Source organism: Anopheles gambiae, chromosome 3 (genome assembly GCF_943734735.2).
Source record: "Anopheles gambiae chromosome 3, idAnoGambNW_F1_1, whole genome shotgun sequence".
NCBI lineage: Eukaryota > Metazoa > Arthropoda > Insecta > Diptera > Culicidae > Anopheles > Anopheles gambiae.
The window spans coordinates 33,942,077-33,963,094 of record NC_064602.1 but is presented as its reverse complement, the minus strand read 5'-3'; the positions used below and the strand labels follow the sequence as shown (position 1 = coordinate 33,963,094).

The window sequence follows — 21,018 nt, the reverse complement described above, 5'->3', positions numbered from 1 at the left end:
ATTGCGTCATCGGTTCGCGCGGAAGAAAGAGCGAGAGACATTGCAACTCATGCTGCATTGGCAACGACTTAGTCAGTAAGTGACGCCGAGTTTAGAGCGCTAACGAGCGCCGATAGTCAACAATTAGCTTTGGCATTTTGATGCCGGCAACGCAACATGTGTGTCAGGGGATTTTGTACTCCATTCCAGCGGAGCTGGTCACGTATAAGTGAATTCCAAGAAATTTGTAATTAAAAGCAGCTGCAACTACACTCCAACCCAACATCTTGATCCAGTACCTTCTAATGAAAGATATGAGGTTAAGGTTCATGCTCAAGGTCTGAGAAGCTAAGGCGCGCGTTGTTCTACTCCAGACATTGTTTTCGGATCTCCTCGCTGGTGATGAGAACATAAGGCATTCGTACTCTACAACCAACACCCCTTCAACCGCAACATTATTGGTATATTTTCAATCGAAAGCGCAACACCACATACAGTATGGCTTGAAACGCAACAATAAACCCAACCAGCACGTACACATTCTCCCAGTAGCCATCTTCGCGCGTGTCCATGAACTTGAGAAATTTACCCGGTTTGTTGTAGTAGCAGATATCCTTGGAGCAGGGAAACGCTCCCCGGCCATCGCCGTAGACGGCCTGCAGCGAACCCTGCAGGCTGTAGCGGAAGAAGGAGGTGTACGCCACATACCCGAGGTATTCGTTCATTTCGTACGGTTTGACAAAAAAGCCCGAAAACAGTAGCGACGGTATGCTGAAGCATGGCACGAAGAATGTTGCCATCTGGATGTCGAACGCGGCGCCGGAGAGGAGTCCCACCGTTTGGGCGAAGATGCCGAGCAGGAGCAGTACGAGAGCGAGCTTGCCGAACCGTTCCCATTCGAGCGGTTGGCCGGTAAGGTAGTAGGCGATCGCTAGAAACACTGACGGGCAGATGAGCTGAAGCGGCAGATCGGCAACGATCTTGGAGAGGTAGTACGCCTCCAGCGAGTACCAGTTGTTGAGCCGCTCTCGCACGAACACTTTGGTTTCGAGTGGAACTAAACGGAAAGAGAGAGAGAGAGACGAGGAGTTAGGATTCAACCGATAAACACAAAAATAAATACGACTTTTAAAACAACTCACAGGTGATAACACACGGCATCGCGTTACCGAAGAAGATGAACAGCTGGAAGAAGAACAGGCAGGCACCGTTCACCATGACCAGCGCCCCATCCTGTCCGGCTTGATAGAAGACGGCGCCAAGCAAACATCCCACCAGTATGTGGGCAATAACACGCAGCTGAGCAAAAAACTGGAACATCACACACGGAAAAGCCAATATCAGAATTAGATTCATCTGAATATTCATGAACCATTTAAAACCACTCGAAAAGCTACTCACAAAATCTCTCGAAGTCACCCGCAACGACCTACGCAATAACACGTAAAACTGTTTCCACTGAGAGACTTGATATCGGCCGCGTCTTTGGCGATTTGATTTCGTCGCCACGTCAATATCTTCGTCCAGCGGGTCGTTCTCGTCCTTGATGTTGTTTTCCTGCCGTGTCTGCTTCCGGTCGATCGCGTCCAGCTTGCCATACCGATGCACCAGCTGTTCCAGCTCACGCAACGGCTTAGACGCTACTTCGAGCGCTGCAAGAAACAATAACGCTGATAAGGCGGGGCTCATCCAAACAAAAACAACTGTGCGAATGCGACCCTACCAAAGTCGGCTCGGTTGTAGAACTTCGGACACTGGTGACCGGCTTCCGCAAACATGCCGACCATACCGTCCAGTGGGCCACTGTAAATGCAAACACCGCCCGCCAGCAGATAGAGATCATCGAACAGCTGGAACAGGCTGGAAGACGGTTGATGGATGACGCAGACAACGGTACGACCCTCGGCTGCCACTGTTTTCACGTAGCTTATAAGCTCCATTGCGGCCACACTGTCCAACCCGCTCGTTGGTTCGTCCAGCAGTATTATGGGTGGATTGCTGACCATCTCAATACCGATCGAGAGACGCTTCTTTTCACCACCGGAAAGCTTCTTCACCGCCGTACGCATCGCATTGTCCAGCCCGAGGATGTGCAGCACGTCGTTCACCTTCTTCTTGCGCACCATTTCTGATCGGTTCGGCATCTTCAGCTCGGCTGCGTAGTTCATCGTTTCCAGCACGGTTAGGTGGTCGATTAGGTTAAAGTCCTGTTGGATGTAGACACACTGCTGGCGATACCGGCGCCTATCCAGCATGTACCCATTCACCTCGATCGTACCGATGAACCCAGTCTGTCTGTTGAAAGTATAGTGGAGTGTAAAAATTGTGATGTGGAGTTTGTCATCTATCACTCTTAAGCCTACCTTAATCCGGAAAGGATGCTCAGAAGGGAAGATTTCCCAGCTCCGGATGGACCCAGCACTGCCACCAACCTGCCAGGCTCAAACCGTCCCGACACACCCTTGATGATGTCCTTGGGCCGTCCGCCATTCCGATCCTTGCGTCGATAGCAGATGTTGCGGAAGGTTAGCGTTAACCTCTGCCCCAGTACGGCATCGTCCACATTAAGTGCAACCGCATCGACACACTCACCGTCTGCCATCTCCATCGTTGCAGGCCGACTGTTCGTGTGGGGGGGTTGACACGCGACCAGCACAACCACCACCACCACCACCACCGACTAGTACCTCTACTCTAGTCGTTGTTGTTGATTAGCAAACAGCAGAGAATGTCTACGCTAATGATCGAGCGAAACTTGCTCTCGGAGCATTGATCGGCGGCATTGATTTATGGAACACTTGACACACTGGCGACACTTTTCTTACTACTTATAGCTCTACGATATGAACCACATTACCGTTCACTTCAATTGCAACAACTCATATGCACCACGGTTCACACACGGTTGGCTGACTAACGCGCCCAACCGCTCACGCTCGACGCTCCAATGCAACTGTCGGCGAACGCTGCTTTGGACGAGCGCGCGCGAATCGCGGTCCCGGTCTCCCTTCCCGCAAGGCTTACTCACACCGTTGATCGGATTTGTGTTTCAGCGCCACCTCAGAGAATCAGAGGCTCGACTGCCCTTTTTTTTTCGCGCCCGGGGCCTGTATGTGTGCCAACCATTAGAAGCAGCTTCTAACTCGTTTTCCTTCACTGTGAGAGCTACGGTGGCTACGGGTGGACCTTATTGATTTAATCAATATCGTTTTCACACACGCACACGGTAATCGGTTACGCGGAGCATAATTTAAACGCCCGAGCACGTAACGAAACCCCGCGAATGGGGTGAACAGTGTTTATCAAACTCTGGCGCTTTCAGAATTAGCTTAGGGGTAGTGCGAAACGCCCTACTCAACAATAGTGAGAATCGGTGATCGCTTCAGATCGGATGCAGTGGGTGGGAAGGATGATTAACATTTTGGTTGTTTTCGTTTGCGTGGGATCAAACTGTCGCTTATGAGAATGTTGGTCTACATTCTAGGTGGTAGAAAGCGCGAAGAAATGATCGTGAGTTTTAAGATCAATGAGATCATCCAGGCCATCCAACGCCTGTTTCTCAAATGCTGAGCACATTAATTTGCATGAAAACATGGATATTTATTGTGATATCAATCTGGTTCATGTTTATTTTCCAATACGCTTGTAATGTAGTCTATCTTCTCAGTTTATCTATTATCATGGATAGACCTCCCTTCCCATAGATGGATCCTCCCTTCTGTACCATAGTATAACAATATACTCGCTAGCGTAGTGCCATTGTTCGCAAAACAGGTTATTAAGGTCATTAAGATTTCGATTGAATTTGTCTGTTACAGTCCAAAAGTTCTCAAAACAAAACAATTGTTGTGTTTTTTAAATGAAAATTTCCTTCAAACATAAATTGTTTAAACAAAAACTCACAATCCATCGAGTGCATAACCTGTTCTTTGAAACATGCTTTGAAATATAATCCGATTGCACAAAACGAACTCATCTTTATCGTGCTCAAGCTTGAAAATAAAGCTGCATAACATCAAAATTTCAAAACATTGTTCTAAAAAAATTAGAAAGTTGTGTAACAATTGATAAGTCTTTTTAGAAACCATCTTGGTGACCATCTTGCAATAGGGCTCCATGAAATGTTAAGGCATTGAATGAAAATTTGTTTGGAGAAAACATAATTTATATGAAAGTGAATGAGCATGTATTGGGCATGAATTTACTGGTTTAGTTTTGATATTTTTTTGTATTTATCATAATTTATTGTCAATTACAATTGATACTATCAGCATCGAGAACAATTGGAGCAGTAGAACCGAGTGGAATTGATCAATTCCAGTAAGCAGTTCTAGAATTAATGGTGGAATTTATAGGACTTCAATAATATTTAAGAAAAGATAGTTATTTCTTATAAGATAATTACCATTGCAAATTCTCAATGATTTCTGGGTGATTTCTGATTTTAAATTTTTAGGATTTGTGCTACGATATTGTCTATCAATTGTTTCTTAATTTTTGTATTAACAGTAGTTTCAAACGTGTTGGAACGATGCCATCGTTGGATATTGCGATCGATAGATCCTGGAACAAATCCAAAAACATCGAAAATAATCAAAAAAAACCATGAAAAATCCTCCGAACAACATAATGAACATAACCCATTAAAACTAGCGCTAATAGACATTTCTTTCACATGGACGCTCAAAATTCGCTCTTAAAACCATTCGTAAAAGGCGCGCTATATTTACATCACATATCACATGATTACTTGCAAACATTATTCAAAAACAACTTACCACCCTACGAAGCAGCATAAAACGTAACCAGCATACTTCAGAATTGTGCTTCTTCTAATTTTTTTTGGATTAGTGTCCGTTTACCCGCCTTCGTTTTACACCGTGCAAGCTAGGCGAGAGATATGAGCCGTGTTGAGTTGTACGCACACTCCCTCCCAGGGTACGACAATCTTTTAGTCTTCTGCGTTTCTTAAATGCTACTGCTGCGAAAAGCTGATCCTCCTTTTCCGCCTCCTTGCAAAACAAAAAGCGCCTACTTGCACCACCTTACTACCTTACAATAATAACGCAAACGCTCCTTCCCGTGCTACTACCATCTACCGTAAAATTTGTATTCCCCTCGAGGCGATGCGCACCCCTTGCTTTCCAATGCGATGGAATGTGAGAGTTGTGAGCGAAGCTGGCGGCCCCCTCCAAAAAAAAAGCTCTGTGTGACGGGACGGGAGGCGGTGCAAACTGACTAGCTTCCTAGCAGAATTGGGGACAGTTAAATCTTATTCTTCATCCGGTACTGCATCACGTAGAAGGCGGACACCCGGAAGACGAAAAATATCACACCGAGCGCTATCACAGCCTCGACAAAGTCCGCCTCGAGCATGTCGACCTCCTTCAGGAACTTCTTTGGCAACACAAAGTGACAGTACGTTTCGTCACAGTCCATCCGGGGCCGGTCGTAGCCGAAGATGGCTAACGCGGCGCCCTGCAGCGCGTACTTAAGGAACGAGATGTGAAACAGCCAGTGCATGATCGGGTGCGCATCGGTCAGGTGTATGAAGAAGCCGGAAAATATCAGGAACGGACAGATGAAGAAGGGTCCAAAGATTGCGCCATTCTGTTTGGGGAATATTAGAGTGTTAAAGTTTTTGATGATTCTCATTGACTTTCGGCTGCCTCTATTTGCTTACCTTCACGTCAAACAGTGATGCGACCAGCAGGCCGAGCCCCTGCGCAACCCAGGCGACCATCAGACAGATCAGGGTAAACAGACCGACCCGGAACGCTTCCGGCGGCTGGCCGGTCATGTAGTACGTGATGAGTATGTACGTGACGGTGCAGAGCAGCTGGATCGGAATGTCGGCCACCGTCATGGCGATGTAGTACGCCCGCAACGAGTACCAGCGGTTAAAGTGCTCCCGCGTAATAATCGGCAGCTCGAGTGGAACTGTTTTGGAGAAGGGGAAAAAATGACACTAAATTAGAAAAGCCCCATAAAAACAAAGCAAATTGCGTGCTTTCTACTTACACGCCATGGTCATTGAGCTGAACGCCGTAAACATCAGAAACATGATCGAGAAGAACACGTAGTTGTAGTTGTTGAAGATCTGCGCCGCCTGATTACCGATCCCGAAGTACAGCATCCCGATCAGTGGCGCAATCAGACAGTGGATCGCGAACCGCATCGTCATCAGCGACCGATCCCGGCTCAGTATGAGAAAGGTGCGGAGCAGCAGCAGCGAAAACTGCCGGCAGAAGCTGGTGGTGTAGATCTCATCCCGACCGCACCACCGCTCCGGGTTGAACGACAGCTTTTTGGCGAGTTTCTTTGGCGTGGCCAGCACGGGCGAGACGGGCCGCTGCTGGTTGCGGGCGTCGTCGTTGTCGTGCTCGGGAAACAGGGGCATCTCGAGCAGTACCATTGGTCCGTCCGGGGACGATTCCTTGATCGGCAGCAGCTTGCTCTCGAACGTCGGCGCGAACGCTTCCGGATTGCGGTAGAAGTTGCTCTGCCCGTTCATCATCTTTTCCACCAGACTATCGTTCAGCCGGCCGTAGTCGTGCGTTGCTATTTCTAACACTGAAATAAGGTAATCAAAAGGTTACAGTTAGAACGTTGTTTCAGTTTTTTTTCTAATATATCATTTAAAAATTCAAATATCAATTATTAACTGGTTTGGCATGTGAATTGTCAAATTAAATTGAAACGTCTATTTCTATGGAAATAAAATAATATAGATATATATTCAGCATTAAAATACAAATACGGATCAAACCTTGTTACAATAATGCTATATATTTGTCTGTAATCCTATTAACTAGCCAAAACCGAGCCAAATTAACTAGTAAACACAAAAAAATACAAAATCCTTGTTACTGCCTTGTTGTCTACTCTTAACAAGAGCGCCTCATGGGAACATAAAACGTTCAGGCAAACTCATGATCAGCGCCATCTATGCGTCAGAGATGTGAAGCTTTTTGTTCTTAGCTTTGGACGCGCTGCAATGAAAATTACACTGCTGGTAATATTTACATTCCAATTAAGCTTTTTGAATATTTGATAAAACGGAAATAAATTATGAGCATAATTTTTTCAAATCAATTCTACATATTTTACATAAAAATCTTCTTCTAGTATTTGATTTTTTTTGTACAAAAAAAAACCCTTTTGAAATCGAAAATGACTCATCAACAACAGACAAATTTTGCCTGTAATGTTCCCCATATCAATAACACGCTTATCTTTCACTGCTCTGCCCGGAACGTTCCAGTGTATTATCTATAGAGCAATATACAGTATCACGAGCAGTTTAGCCACCTCATCGTGAGAAATTGGAAGAAGCTCAGAAGACCTTGCTCGATCATAATGTTTAAAAAAAACAACCCTCAAAAGTACTCCCATTAAACAAGTGCAACCGCACTCCCCCCCAAATACTTACAGTAATCGGACGGATTGTAATGCTCAGGGCAGACGATGTCGAGCTCCTTCAGGAACGACACAATGTTCCCGGTGCCACCGGTATAGATGCATTCACCCTCCGCGACCGCGTACAGATGGTCAAACATGTTGAACAGCAGCGCGGACGGTTGGTGTATCGTGCAGATGATCGTGCGGCCTTCGCGGGCCAGCTGCTTCAACAGTGCGACACACTGCGTGGACGTGGAGCTGTCCAGGCCGCTCGTCGGCTCGTCGAAGAACATTACCGGCGGATTGTTCACGATTTCCAGCGCGATCGCTAGCCGCTTCTTCTGACCTCCGGATAACCTTCCGGTGCGCGTTTTCTTCGCCTCGTGCAGCCCAATGGCACGGAGTATTTCGTTCATCTGAAACAACAAAGGTGAGGTGAGATTTTGCCGATGTGCACACATACGGTAACGCCCGCTACTGTTGCGCTTGCACTTACGCGAATCTTTTTGCTCGCCGGGCTGAGTTCGGCTCCGATTTTGAGATTGGCGGAGAAATGCATCGCCTCCAGCACGGTCAGATGGGGCTGCAGATCGTGATCCTGCATGATGTAGGCGGACATCCGCCGGAACCGTTTCAGATCCCGCGGCTGCTTGTTGACCAGAAGTTCACCCGTGAAGCCACCCTCACTGTGGGGGGGGGGGGGGGAAGAAAGAGGAACAGGAAACGCATAATGGTGATTATGATGGCGCCAAAAATATGTTGATTTAGTAGGCATGTGGCGGTCGGTGTCGGTGTACAAACGATAAGCCAGTAAACATAGATATGTACCGTGGGGGAAAAAGGGAGCGATACTGATACTATTTCCCCATCAAACTGTTTGAAGAATTCCGTGCCGTGAGATTAGAAAGCGATCGTCTATGGCGCCACCCCTTGGAGGGTGTCATTCTGAAGGTTCCTAATGGCCTTTCCAGCGATCTCGCTTGCGTGACTCATATCACAACCGACCGAGTGCTCTTTGTTTGTAACCACTGGTGTACCAAGAACCATAACAAGGGCTTTATCCTATGCGACATGAAGTCGTCGTGCAGTTGCGCTAGCAGAGCTCCATTTCATATGACGTCATACACTGCACTACACTGCTGTAAGCTCTGTATGGTGGAGTCAGTCGAAGTCAAAAGAAGACGCACGCGTATGGTCTAGCAGTACAATGCCTCCTGCGTGTCCGATTAGCAACCGTTCAAAGTGTCAATCAACCCCTGGATTCATCGATCACCACTAATGACCGTTTACTGCGGGGTGAGCGCGTTTGTAGCGGCTTATTTTTTCTACACCTCCAGCTCCACTGTTTCGCAGGCCGAAGATTAAACACCACCGTCTACGGCACGAAACGCGCACCGACTAAGCAATCGGACAATGGCGATTTCAAAGTGCATCACCTCTCCATTCCTCTTTGTTGTTAGAAACTCCGTGGAAGGGTAGGCGAGGCGTGTTGATGCTTATGCTGGTCCTATAAGCTGTGTTTAATCCAAGAATCGTATCCGAAGGCTCGTGTGCTAGGTTCTCTTGGTAACAATTCCCATAACGGCAAAAGGTTACATCCAAGGCTATGATTGATGAACAGTATAGGAAATAAATTCTACCTCCTCAACTGTCCCGTTTCTTGGTTACAAAGTAACGATCACCACGTAGCAACAGCAGGAAGTGCAAAAGCTTCTCCCGACGATCGATGCCGAGCGCCTTTTTCCAGAACTGGCTATCCACACGTCTAAGGTTGTCGAAGTCACTGCACCAGCACCAGCCACCTCCATCCCAATAAACCTGCTATTAAATGCAAATAAACTCGCACTGCAAAACTTACGTAAAGCCCGCCAAAATGTCCAGCAGGGTGCTCTTGCCCGCCCCGGACGGGCCCATGATGGCGGTTAGCTCCCCGGCCCGGAACTCGCCGCTGATATCTTTCAGTATGTCCCGACCTGCGGAAGATAATGGGATATGATACGGGCGGTTATAGATAGATAAAACGCACAGCACGCGCCTGCATGCATGCATTTAGTAGGTGTAAAACTGGGGAAGCTTTAACCTTCGCCCGATAAATGGTAAGGTGTCAGTTTTGGACGAAAACAGGAAACAGAAACATGGTTGGTTTCGTCATTTCCAGCACAAATTGGGGATGATGAAACACTACACAAATGGGATTTACGATGTGTCGTAATGAGATAGGGGGGGAAACTAAAAAGCCTGATTGAGGCCTAAAGTTGTGAAATAAGTTTGGGTTTAAACATTTAATCAGGGGTGAAGGTAAAGATGAGTGTCGGAGGAATAGTTCTAGAATTTTTACACCATTCATTTGAACGCGGCTTGTGAAAAAACGCTTATCGACAGATCGAAGATATTGCGTTCTCATCAAAAACCTGTTTTTTTCTCACATAAGCTAAACAAACGGTTATGCAAGTCATATGTATTTGTACATCATTAACACGCAAGATCAATTGCTTGGAATATACTATATCGAGACTTCACACGCAACAAAGTAGCATCTTGCAACTTCTAATTCCAGTCTCGGCGCCTACGAGGCGGACCGTGTGCACATGACATATTTGTGTGCATGACTTAGACTTCAGTGAATGCTTTCCCAGTTGCTCCTACGCAAGGGAGTGATATACTTAGAAATTATTCTTGGTGGTGGCCGTTCCAAAAAGAACTTTGCAAGGTAGTCCCAGTCCTTTTGTTGACTCAAAGATTTCATTCTGGTTTGGTTTATGGTTTTATATACTTTACTGTTCACTCCAATTTCACTGTCTTCCACGAGGGACGGTAAATTATGATAAAATTAACCACAAAATGAAAAGATCTCTTCTGATCGGGATGTTGGAATCAACCAAATTCGTTCATTTTAGGTCCCAAAAAAACCCTATCCCTAAATTTGGCTCCCTGGTTCACAGTTCAGGGATTGATCTTGAATACATTGACACACGCACACATGCTCCTTGCTCTACGCAACCAGAACCGGTTATCGATGCAAAGCCAGCGGAAATCCATGCAATAACTAGGCCAGTCTTCAGGCCACCAGTGCAGGAAAGTTATAAGCCGATCAGCTGCTTCGGTTGCATTTGCTTTAGCTAACCTCCGCTAAACTCCAGCAGAACCAACCAGCCTCACTCTTAGAAGAAGGCATCACACATTCAACGCAAAGCTGAACGTGCCCAGAACAGGTTTTCCACGGGCAGAAGTTGGAAGCCGAGAGAGGTTCCACGTTGGACTCAAATTTCAAACCTCCCGTGCTCCCGTACTGCTGGAACTCCGCCAAGGGAAGAACGCCGATCAATAACATCGCGCTGCGTGTTTCTTATTCTCCTTTCCTCGGGTAATATTCAACCACTACGTGTCAGAAACCGGTTTCGAATCAAGACATTGTCGTCACGTTGATGAAGAACACGCTGGAGAGTGCATCGCAAACCAACAGCAGAGCAAAAGGTTTTTTGGGACACCGAAACTTCCAAGAAGGATCTAATTCTAGAGCACGTACAGCACACAAATGCTGTGCACAAACTACGCCCAAGGCAGTACGATTTGTGGGTGGAATCATCATCATCATCATCTAACCTCGTGATCCTCGTGATCCTCCAATTGAGCTCAATTAAAACAATCGAACGAACGTATCTGTGACCGCCGGCCGTTCGTCTTCGCTTTAAAGCAGCAGCTGAGCGCATTCGCTGTCCTTGCCTTGGCAAAAAAATGGCACACGGGTCAATGTTAGCTGTGGGGAACGGAAAGATTATCATAAACTGTCCAGTTCCCTGGCCACCATGGGAATGTGTCATCACAAGCATGGACTCGCGATTGCTTTAAGCGACAAACTGGGGAATATATTTGCGTACATCAGATGCGCATCTGAATGGATTGGTGTTGGCTGTCGCTGCTACAATGTACAATCGTATCAGGAATTGCAAATCTTCCTTCAATCCTGCTCTCTACACCTGTTGCCAGTGGCCGAGAGACATTAACCTAATTCTCTTTCCGCGATGGTGGACTTGCTCTTGACAGCTTTGTACGGATGACCTTCGGAAAATCCTCCAACACTTGCAAAGCGCGTGTTCCCGATCATCAAAAAAACAGAGGTTATGTGCGTCATAAATGTTTATATTCTTTCTCCCATCCCCGTGACGAATGAACCACGAAATATACCTAACCTAACGCAATTCGGCAAGCGTTAAGATCGCCTTGGTTCGTTTTGCGTTGTTTGCATTCGATTCGGTTCGAAAAAAAATGGGGTTGTTTGTAAATTGCATTAACTGCAGTAGGGAATAGGCAATTGAGAATTGGGTGCACCCGCGTGTGTGTGTGTGTGTGTGTGAGAGAGAGAGAGAGAGAGAGAGAGTTATGGTGTTTGGTTCTGCCACACGATATCAATTCGTAAACAAGGTGGAAGTTGACCTCAAACTTGCGGTCCGCGTGTGCACGCTGAATGTACAAAAATCAACGCTTTTGTGTGGTGAAATTGATCGAGCTGCCCGTTTCTGTATCGATTTATTTTCGTAAACAATCATTTACAACAACCCATTCTTTACACATTTCAAGCATCTCCAACCTTCACAGCCATTCAACAATCATATCAAACAAGCTTGACGTAAAATTATATTAACCGTTTGCTAACGTAATCGCGTCGCGAATCTCCCGTACCGCAACGCAGTTGCAGCCGGGCGCGCGTGCTCATATGCTTCGCGCCGCAGCTCAAACGCATACACACACACATGCACATGAAATGCAAAATATTTTATTTAAAATGCAGCACGGTGCGCCGTTTCGTCGCGCTTCATTGCGCAGCGAGCGATACTTTCGCGTGCGCTTCCATCAAGCGCGGTTTATGCCCCGCGATGGAGTGCACATTCGCTGCACTTGTCGGTGGGCAGCACAATGGAATCTAAGGGTGACGATCGTGCACTAAGGGACGAACCAGGGAGGCAGAGCATGCTCGCCAGAGAGCAATGAAATGGATTCATTTTCTAACGACAACACATCTTGTTAGCTTTGGATACACAGCGAGTAGAATTTCTGCCCTTGCTCCCAGTGGCTGTGAAATTCAATGCTCAATGCGTGATGTTTCCCGGTCGAGCTTATCAAGCCCTGCGCGAAATGGAGCGTAATTGCAGCGCGACAAAGAGGGCCAATCGCTCAGCCCTATCGGCGATTAAACGTTGGCGAGCAACTGTTTGCTAGCGCGCTCAGCAATCAATCCCCTCCAATCGCAAGACATTCGAACTCGCGGTGACTAAGAAAACATACCAACCGGGAAGTCAAACAATTCGTCTGCCAGCACACAAGCGCACCGGGGACACCGTTGACCGGAACGGCTCTCGGGTGGGTTTGATTATCAATTCTTTTTTTTCCTCGGTGCGTTTGTGTGTGTGTTTTTGCCGGTCGTGAATTTGCAAAGCGATGCGTCGTCCCACTCAGGGTGGACGGGGTTATATTAGAAAAAAAAACAGCAAATACGGCCACCATCGGATTGATAAGTGGTAGCCAAGTGGTGCGGCCAAGCGAGCTGTACGCACGGGGCGGTCAAGAGGACAGTGGGATGAATAGTTTTAAGGTCAGCTAAAGTTTTTAATTTGAATTAAAATTAATTTAACTTGTAAAAAGCTTCAAACCATGGCTTGTGATACATAAAATCGTCAAAGATCGTAAGCATTATTTGTTCAAAACCAAGTCGCTTCAATGACAGTCAGTTCTAGTTTTGAAGTATAAAAGAAAAGAATTGCCTACTATCAATTCCATTGAACGACAGCTCAAAGAGTAGCATAAGATCGAGGAGGCTTTTCCTTGAATTTTTCGTTCAGTACAAAAAAACATGATCGGTCAGTACTGCCGTTTAAGATCTCTTCTCCTGGTCGCTTAAGAAATAGCTCTGTTTCAGCACATTTTATACGAATAACCGGGGTTAAGAGATTGGGAGGCGTAAATAAGTACATAGATATGGTTGATGTCAAACTTCAGATGATGAAAATATAAAATATAAAATATATCTCTTACATACAGAGAAACCCTTAATCTAAAGTACTTATATGATTCTGACTAGTCAAAAAAATCCTATAAGCTATGCCTATCCTATAAGCTTGTATCAATATAGCACCGCATAAGAAGAAATGAGCAAACAAACAAATACAGTGGAACGTCGATTATCCGGGCAGCTCGGGACCGGGCGGATGCCGGTTAATCGATTTGCACGGATAATGGTCCAAGAAATGTCAAATTCATTTAAAAATTTAAAAATTCACTAGTTTTATGATTAATTCACCTTGAATTAATCGATAAATCGTTATTAGAATATTATTTTAATCAATAACTATAGATTGGACCACAGTTCATGAACAAAATTAAATTTCGAAAACACCACTAGACACTACAGAGCTGCACCAAAAACTGGTTGCCCACTTGACTATCGCAGCAAATGTTCGCTGTACGTTTGAACAGCTGTTACATTTATGCGCACGGTTAAGCCACCCGCCGGTTAATCCGCCCCCGGATAATCGACGTTCTACTGTATATCGAAGAGGAAGAATCCTAAGCTGAAGCAAGAATGCGAGTCCTAGTCCATATTAAAACTAATATTGACCCCATGTCCATCCTAGTCTTGATATTTCTCGACGTGTTCGTACGGATCAAAGTACTGTTAGCGAGAGCGCTTCAGATTCGGATTTCAACAAATGCAGCTTCAGATCTGTACAAATTTGGTAAAATACTGCAAAAGTAGCCACTAATCCATCTCCAAAAATAAGACAGAATGGCTAGAAATGACTAAGTTTGGTTCCAATTTTGATCGTACAAGACTCTGGAAATGATTAGGAGTGGATATGGGTAACAAAGGACACTCTTGAGATTGCTACCATTGATGTGCAGCATTCTCGTTTTTCGTTACCTTTTTTTCAGCCCATGCACTTTTTACTAATTTTGCTGTAAAAAATCATCATTTTACTCATTGGTAATCTAACACCATGCACTGTATTTGCAAATATCAACATGCCCCGCATATGCCACCGTCGATTGAGATACGTGCACGAACGCCGGCATACACACACACACGCGCAACACAGTGCCACACGCGCTACCCTAGACGCCTTTGTCTTGGGCGAGATTTGTCGAGAAGTCGAGTGCTGCGAGTGTGTTTATTTATTAGGCGCGCCCAGGGAGGAATGGTTGAAACGGGGTCAACTCCGACAGGCCCGCGGGTATGATTACGCGTGGCGCGAATCTTCTGGACGGTCGAGGACGATTCTCTTCCCCTCATAACTCATCACTTCTGGAGTGCGGTTTCCGCGGGAAGAGGACGGTTTGCATGATCATCTTTATTTAACTCCCCACTACCCCCAGATTGTGCCTGGTTCTCGAGTGTTTGTGTGTGTGTGTTGTGCAACCGCTCCCCAGAAATACCCCGTGGGATTCGCAACCGATTTGAAATTGCAATAGAAACAACGGCTCTCTGTTTCTCTCTGTATGGGTGTGGGTCCGCGGTGACAGACGCCACACCCAAACTCGGGGCCACGAACAGAGAGCGCATCCTTTGTGTTTCACTCGCTCACCCGCACGCTCCAGTTCCGGAGCGCCGTGTCTCGAGCTCTCGGAGATCATGATCTCGCCTCGTCCACGCAAAAGCTGGTCGGAACCGGTTCCGCCGCTCCACACGCGCGCGCGAATCTGCATCTCTGGGGCAGTGCAGCAACTGCATCACTCGGCCGCACAAGGGCAATGCATGTTTCGATTAACGCCCTAAAGGCCAAAGACAGACTTGACAAAGCTGGACTGTGGGGGAGCAGAACGAGACTCGAAACAGAGCTCGCAAACCAGCCGTGTAAACAGACGGCCGGAATCGACAGCACACTCAACGAACAGCACGCAGCAGTGTGGTTTAGATGTCACTCACACGCACACCGCCATCCCCATAGAAACGCAGGGGATCGTGTGTACTTTTTTCCAACGATAAACGAGCGTCCCGGCAACATGACACCGATCCAAACAGTGAGATGGAGGGAGAGAAAAAACGAACAAACAAAAAAGCCAACACACAGTCGAAAATAATCTCGCCGAAGGTTATCTGAAGTTCGTTCAACCCGTGCAAAATGCGTGCAGGCAAGGGACGCGATGTGTGTCACTGTGCGCGCGCGCACATCCCCGTCGTGCACGAAAAGCCGCGACCACGCGGTCGTTTTAACAAACGACGGAAAAAAGGAGGGAAGGGGAGCGTGCAATATGGCGATCGATGATCGTACCGAGCAGATCTGGGCAAGAGATGGGTTGGCAGTGCGGCGCGCGATGACATAATAATTAAGAGGTCTGGAGCCTAACGCACAGTACAGCGTATGCGATGTCTAAAACTGAAAGCAAAACTAGAACATGAGAATGAATGGAGTTGTTGTTGTTCTTTTATTGGAGTTTTTGTGAGAAATGACATGCATGATTTTCTTAACTTTCGTTTTCTAAAAGAGAAATTCGGTAACTCAATGTTAAATGATTTTATATTACAAAACTTTCGTTCGTGCATGCCGAAACCCACAATACAAACACAAGCCTTCAACTCGAACCACTGCGAACCTTAACATTTTTAAAAATTCAAAACTGTGCCTTCAACCGTTCAAAAAGTTAACGTTGCGTGCAAAACACACACATGCGTGTGTGCGTGATCTTTCCTTAGACCGAGCCAACGGTTCGATCTAGTTGGCTGTGGTTTGCCTTCAAAACGCCATCATCAAGCCAAACCTTTGCGAAGAAGAAAGAGAAAGAACAGAAAAGTGCGGACGATTCATTTTTGGTCTCATGTCTCATGAATTTTAACGAAAGAGCCCCAAAAACATTTTTGATACCTTCCCCAAAAGCGGACCCCAAAACAACCAGCAAAAACCGAGGAGAGAAGGAAGAATCATCTGCGAAAAACATAATCGCGTAGGCAAACAGCGTGCGCACCAGCCCCATGCGCAAGAGGAAGGATCGTTTGGCGAGCCATTCTTAACCAGCATGAAGTAGGCGCAAATGAAGAGGCGCTTCAGGAAGAGAACCAACATAAAGAAAGAGGCGAAAAGAAGCGTGTTGCCAACTTCACTTGACAACACACGACGGCAGAAGAGCAGCAGTGCTGATGAGTGAAGCTTTGGTCCGGTGCGAATGATTATAAATGTGTCCCCTCTGTGAGGCCACGCTTCAAACCGCGCTTCCTTGCCTTGTTTCTAGCAATGAATCAGATATTTAATTAGCATCCAGCACACCCTACCATGTGCGTCGTATGTGTGTGATTGATAGAACGAACCAGACACGACATTGACCGGCTTGCACGCCGATCGTTTGAGTTCGAGTCACTGCTGCATTGTGCTGGGTTCATTCAATCCAACCTGCCTGTTTCCACTCGGACCAATGGCACCTACACCAATGAAAGCACAACGAACTAACATTTCAAAAGTGTAAAACAAACACGCCCTTTCACAAGCTGCTGCTGCTGCTTGGTGCTTAAAGGCACGCTTCCTAAAAGTACGATCTTGCACCAAATGTACCAGACGGAAAATTGTGGTCCCGTGAGCAGGCCGAGGGGGTAGGGTTTAAAAATAATTCCCCAAAAACCTCCTCGTAAAAGTGGAACGGCCACATGTTGACGATAATTTAACGACGGCACAAAATGTGTTTGTTTTCACTTTTCGGGGGTGTATGGCGCGAGCACATACAGACATAGTGCCTGTGTTGCAGTGGGAGATAAGCGAAAGCCTGAGGCTGGTGCGCTTGAACATGAATAATGGGGCAGTACAGGTTCTTGTTGGTCCTGTAGACACAATAAAGTATAGTGTTTGGGAATAAACTCTTCTGTGAGGAGACTAACTTTTGAGATGCTTAGAACCTTACAAGTTCAGTTAAAATTCCCAAAAATCTTCATTCTTTTAATGATCTAGTTGTAATCCTTCAATCGGAAGATCTCTCTGATAAACGCAACGCATTGGACAGTGTCATGTCCGGCACGACAAGAGCTGCATTTCCAACATGCACAATAAAAAGTGACGTTAACACACGTGCCACCGTCACTTTCGCTTTTTAACATCTGCCAAAACGTACAAAAAGAGAAAACAGTTAAAACCATACACGAATTTACACCTGTTTTTGCCGCTATCCCTTGCAAACTTGTTCGAGACTAACCAACCGATTGGCCTTCTGCCAGCTGGCCCCTGCAAAAAGGCCTTCGAAGTGACTTCTATTAATCCTCACGGCTAATATAGCTGCAACTATGCCACCAGTGAGCTTCGAAGGTGATCCTCCCGAACGCCCGACAAGCGATAAGTAACGCCTGTCTGTGAGGCCTGTCTTATCAATATCTCCTACATTACACCACTCCAACCCGAAGAAGAAGGGGGAAGAACGACACGGTACACCTTCTGCAGACACTTCGTAACAAGCGCTCAGTGTTGATGGGATTTTGGGTTGTTGTCCCCAATTTCCGTACAACCAGCTGCAGAACGAAACTGCCCTTTTTGGACTTGTACGCTACGCTATCACCCCGAAGACACCCCGACACCCCTCAACACCTGCCCCGTCCGTGGATGATGGCAGGATGGATGGGATTGAGGTTGATAAGACGTCCCACCTGTGAAACACCTGTAAAACAAGAGCCGGCAGGTCGACGAGTCTTACCTTTGCGAAATATTCCATTGCGTACCGAGTACGACAGGTTCTTGAAGCTGACCGTTACCGGTTTGAACAGCCGAGCGGCAATCAGCGACGGTGCCGCTATCTCCTGCTCCACGGCCGGTACCGCCGGTATCTGTAGGGGCTCTAGCTTTGCTGCACCGGCCCGCCGACCACCGACACCGGATACCGGGGATGTTCCCGCCTCTGGATCTGCGGGTCCACCGTTCAGCTCGGCCGAGCTGGCCGGGTTCATTTCATACGATTCCTCGGCCATTTCAATGGCTCGGCTCGAGGAAGACGTTTTGGATGTTTTCTTGTTTTGTTCACTAGTTCTTGCTCTCTAGTTCTCTGTAGCTGATGCCAGACACTCAGTCACACATACAGAGAAACTAATCCCAACTAATGGTCTACCGGTTAAGAATGCGCGAAATGGTTAGCACATGGTTGGGATGTTGGCAACCAGCAATTTGGCTAAAAATACGTTTCGTGCCAAACTAGAACCTAAGAAACACACTCTCTTAGTAACACATCCCACGAGAGCTATCTTCTCGCTCACCGTTCACTCTCGGGTGCTCCACTGGACCATTCTACGACGGGTTCGACGCTAGCCAAAGAGCCCATCGATTCTGTTAGCACAGCGGGAAACGCATCACTCTCCCCCAGTATGCGCTTTTATTCTTCACACACAAAACCTACACAAAACAACACACGCACGCTGAGTTGCACAAAGAAGGGCTGCGATGCGGTACAACCAAGCTTCCTTCCCAAACGAATAACGTCGTGATCCCTTCTTCCCTGCTCTTCTTTTCTCCGTGACTCGGGTTCCGAAAACCAAACAACGGCATTCGGTATCAACACACTCACACACTCCGCCCTTTTTCTCGTCGAGGCTCCCTAAGGTACGATGGCTCTAAGTGCACCCGCACCGAAATAACCACAAACAACGGCACAACGACCGCGGCCACCGACCGACCGACGCGGGTGAGAAGTCGCGGATGGGTTGTTCGATGCAATCGGACCGACCTGGGAATGAGCTGGGCACGCATCCACGTTCGCTCGCCTCTCGGAGAATACTGAAGGCACCGAGCGGCTCAGCTGATCCGCGAAGCCGCGCGCACAACAAAGCAACGGTTGGAGCAGCAAAGCGGCACCGCATGGTGGGATTTTGTTGGAGGTTGGTTTGGTTAAAGCGTTATTTTATTATTGAAACTTAAAAATAAATAAAACAAATGATAACGTAGCACAAACATGATGTTTGCCATAACATTTTTTAAAACGCACTAAAATGTGCACAGTAAGCATCCTAAAAACGATATAGAAACTCTCTCTTTTGCTACATAAAATCATTAAACGCCTCAAACACAACTCCGGTTTCATTTTTACACACCGCAGAGTTACGGCCCTTCGAACACGATTCTCATCTAGCCTGCTGTGCTCACCAAAACCAAGCAGCACGGTGTGCGTGAAATGACTGCCCCCAGAGCGCACCTGCCTTTCGCTCTCTCGCGCGTAACACGCAAACCAACTCCAACTGCATCGCACGCGCAAACAGGGTTACTTCTTTTTTGTTGTTTATTATGCAGACAACCTTCTCCGCATGCACTCGGGCTCATGTGCACATCCTTGGCCAGTCGATGATCTTTAAGGTTCTTTCCGTGCAATAAAACCAGAAATAAGGTTTCTTCAAATCACCAAACAGTAGCCGAGAACACGGATCTACGGGGATGTTCCATTGGGCACTCAGGCACCACGATTATGCTGACCCGGCCAGGCCATTCCGCCACAGCATAAGCGTGTTGATAACGGGCGCGTATCGCATTTTTTAGCAAACATTTGAAACCGCTATGGGGAAGCAAATGACCCATTACAAACACAGCCGTGTGCGCTCTCGGTACACTTGCACTACAATGTACTTATCACGACTGGGCGGCCCGAGCTTGAACAAGAACGACGCTTCTGGGCGGATGTCAATGAGGGCATCGAAGTTCGGTTATCTTTGAACTGTCCTGCTCAACTGTTCAGCGGTGCAGCTGAAACGAATAAGACGCTGTGCCAGATTTTCTGTGTCCATCAGCTGACGATGGGGAGAAGACAGCTGCCTTAAAAGAGGCCATTATCAGCATAAGACCAGGTCAAATTAGAACATGGACTTGGACCTGAAGTAGGCTTGGATGTCTGTCATTAAAACTTTCAACCTAGAAGTCGTTTTTTGTGCCTCCAACTATTGAGACTCTATCAGTTTACATGCTTCCGTGCCTACTTTTAACGCCGAAAGTGTGGCCGTGCTGACCTTTGGAATCGAATTTCATGCCCTTCAGGTTCGCCTCCCTCTAAGGTTATCACGATTCAAATTCATTAACCAAACACATTAGTGACACTAGCAATGCGTCAAACGCGTCAACTGAACTGAAAAAGGGCTTCAATTGAAACGCTGGCCACTCGCCACCATTTGCTGATAACGCGCTAAACACGCTTGCTGTAGCAGTGTGTTGTTCTACCAGTAGATTCCAGCGATTATACATTTCTTTCAATTTACGTCATAAGCATTCTAGGAAGGGATGAAATGAAAGGGAACAAAACAATATCCCCATCTACACTTTGAATTGTTTTGCGATCATTGGAATCGATGTAAAGGTCATCGAGGTGGTCTATTTACGATACAAAGGAACTTCAATCGACCAGCAGATGAGGTGAACAACCCGTTAGTCGTCCTGAACCCGTCCAAATCTCCAGCACGTGGTTAAGCCTCGTAACCAGTGCAGCAGCTGTTCCACATTTTGCCACAAGTGTCCTCGAGCGGTCACGCTCCCTCTCTCTCTCTCTCTTACTCTCTTTCTATCTCTAGGCTCTTGATGATAAGCTGGTCTCGATTAAAACTGGTCAATTCGGTAAGTAATCACACTTCATTCTTCTCCCAGTGCTCTGTGAACTTATCGCCAGTGGCTGTGTGCGACCGTCTTCTATTGGGATGTAGTCTTCTTA

General features: G+C 46.8%; 2 protein-coding genes across 2 annotated transcripts; both read right to left on the bottom strand.

Moving 5' to 3' along the window:
- Nucleotides 1-401: 401 nt before the first annotated feature.
- LOC5668141 (ATP-binding cassette sub-family G member 4) lies at nucleotides 402-3,300 on the bottom strand. The gene is made up of 5 exons (XM_061659134.1): nucleotides 2,343-3,300; nucleotides 1,703-2,274; nucleotides 1,381-1,631; nucleotides 1,122-1,290; nucleotides 402-1,036 (listed from the first exon to the last, which is right to left on the bottom strand). The coding sequence occupies exons 1-5, from the start codon at nucleotides 2,585-2,587 to the stop codon at nucleotides 435-437; spliced, it is 1,839 nt and encodes a 612-aa protein (XP_061515118.1). The 5' UTR covers nucleotides 2,588-3,300; the 3' UTR covers nucleotides 402-434.
- Nucleotides 3,301-4,675: 1,375 nt separating this feature from the next.
- LOC5668139 (ATP-binding cassette sub-family G member 1) lies at nucleotides 4,676-19,149 on the bottom strand. The gene is made up of 7 exons (XM_061659133.1): nucleotides 18,040-19,149; nucleotides 9,239-9,353; nucleotides 7,877-8,066; nucleotides 7,412-7,796; nucleotides 6,001-6,552; nucleotides 5,663-5,919; nucleotides 4,676-5,589 (listed from the first exon to the last, which is right to left on the bottom strand). The coding sequence occupies exons 1-7, from the start codon at nucleotides 18,308-18,310 to the stop codon at nucleotides 5,245-5,247; spliced, it is 2,115 nt and encodes a 704-aa protein (XP_061515117.1). The 5' UTR covers nucleotides 18,311-19,149; the 3' UTR covers nucleotides 4,676-5,244.
- Nucleotides 19,150-21,018: the final 1,869 nt, after the last annotated feature.

Coding starts and splice junctions, on each gene's coding strand:
- LOC5668139 (XM_061659133.1), bottom strand. CDS start 18,310: ATGGCCGAGGAATCGTATGAAATGAACCCGGCCAGCTCGGCCGAGCTG. Junction 8,067..9,238: donor GACATTTTGGCGGGCTTTAC/GTAAGTTTTGCA, acceptor CCCCCCCCACAG/TGAGGGTGGCTTCACGGGTG. Junction 5,590..5,662: donor CATCACTGTTTGACGTGAAG/GTAAGCAAATAG, acceptor TTCCCCAAACAG/AATGGCGCAATCTTTGGACC.
- LOC5668141 (XM_061659134.1), bottom strand. CDS start 2,587: ATGGAGATGGCAGACGGTGAGTGTGTCGATGCGGTTGCACTTAATGTG. Junction 1,632..1,702: donor CTACAACCGAGCCGACTTTG/GTAGGGTCGCAT, acceptor TGTTTCTTGCAG/CGCTCGAAGTAGCGTCTAAG. Junction 1,037..1,121: donor GATGCCGTGTGTTATCACCT/GTGAGTTGTTTT, acceptor CTTTCCGTTTAG/TTCCACTCGAAACCAAAGTG.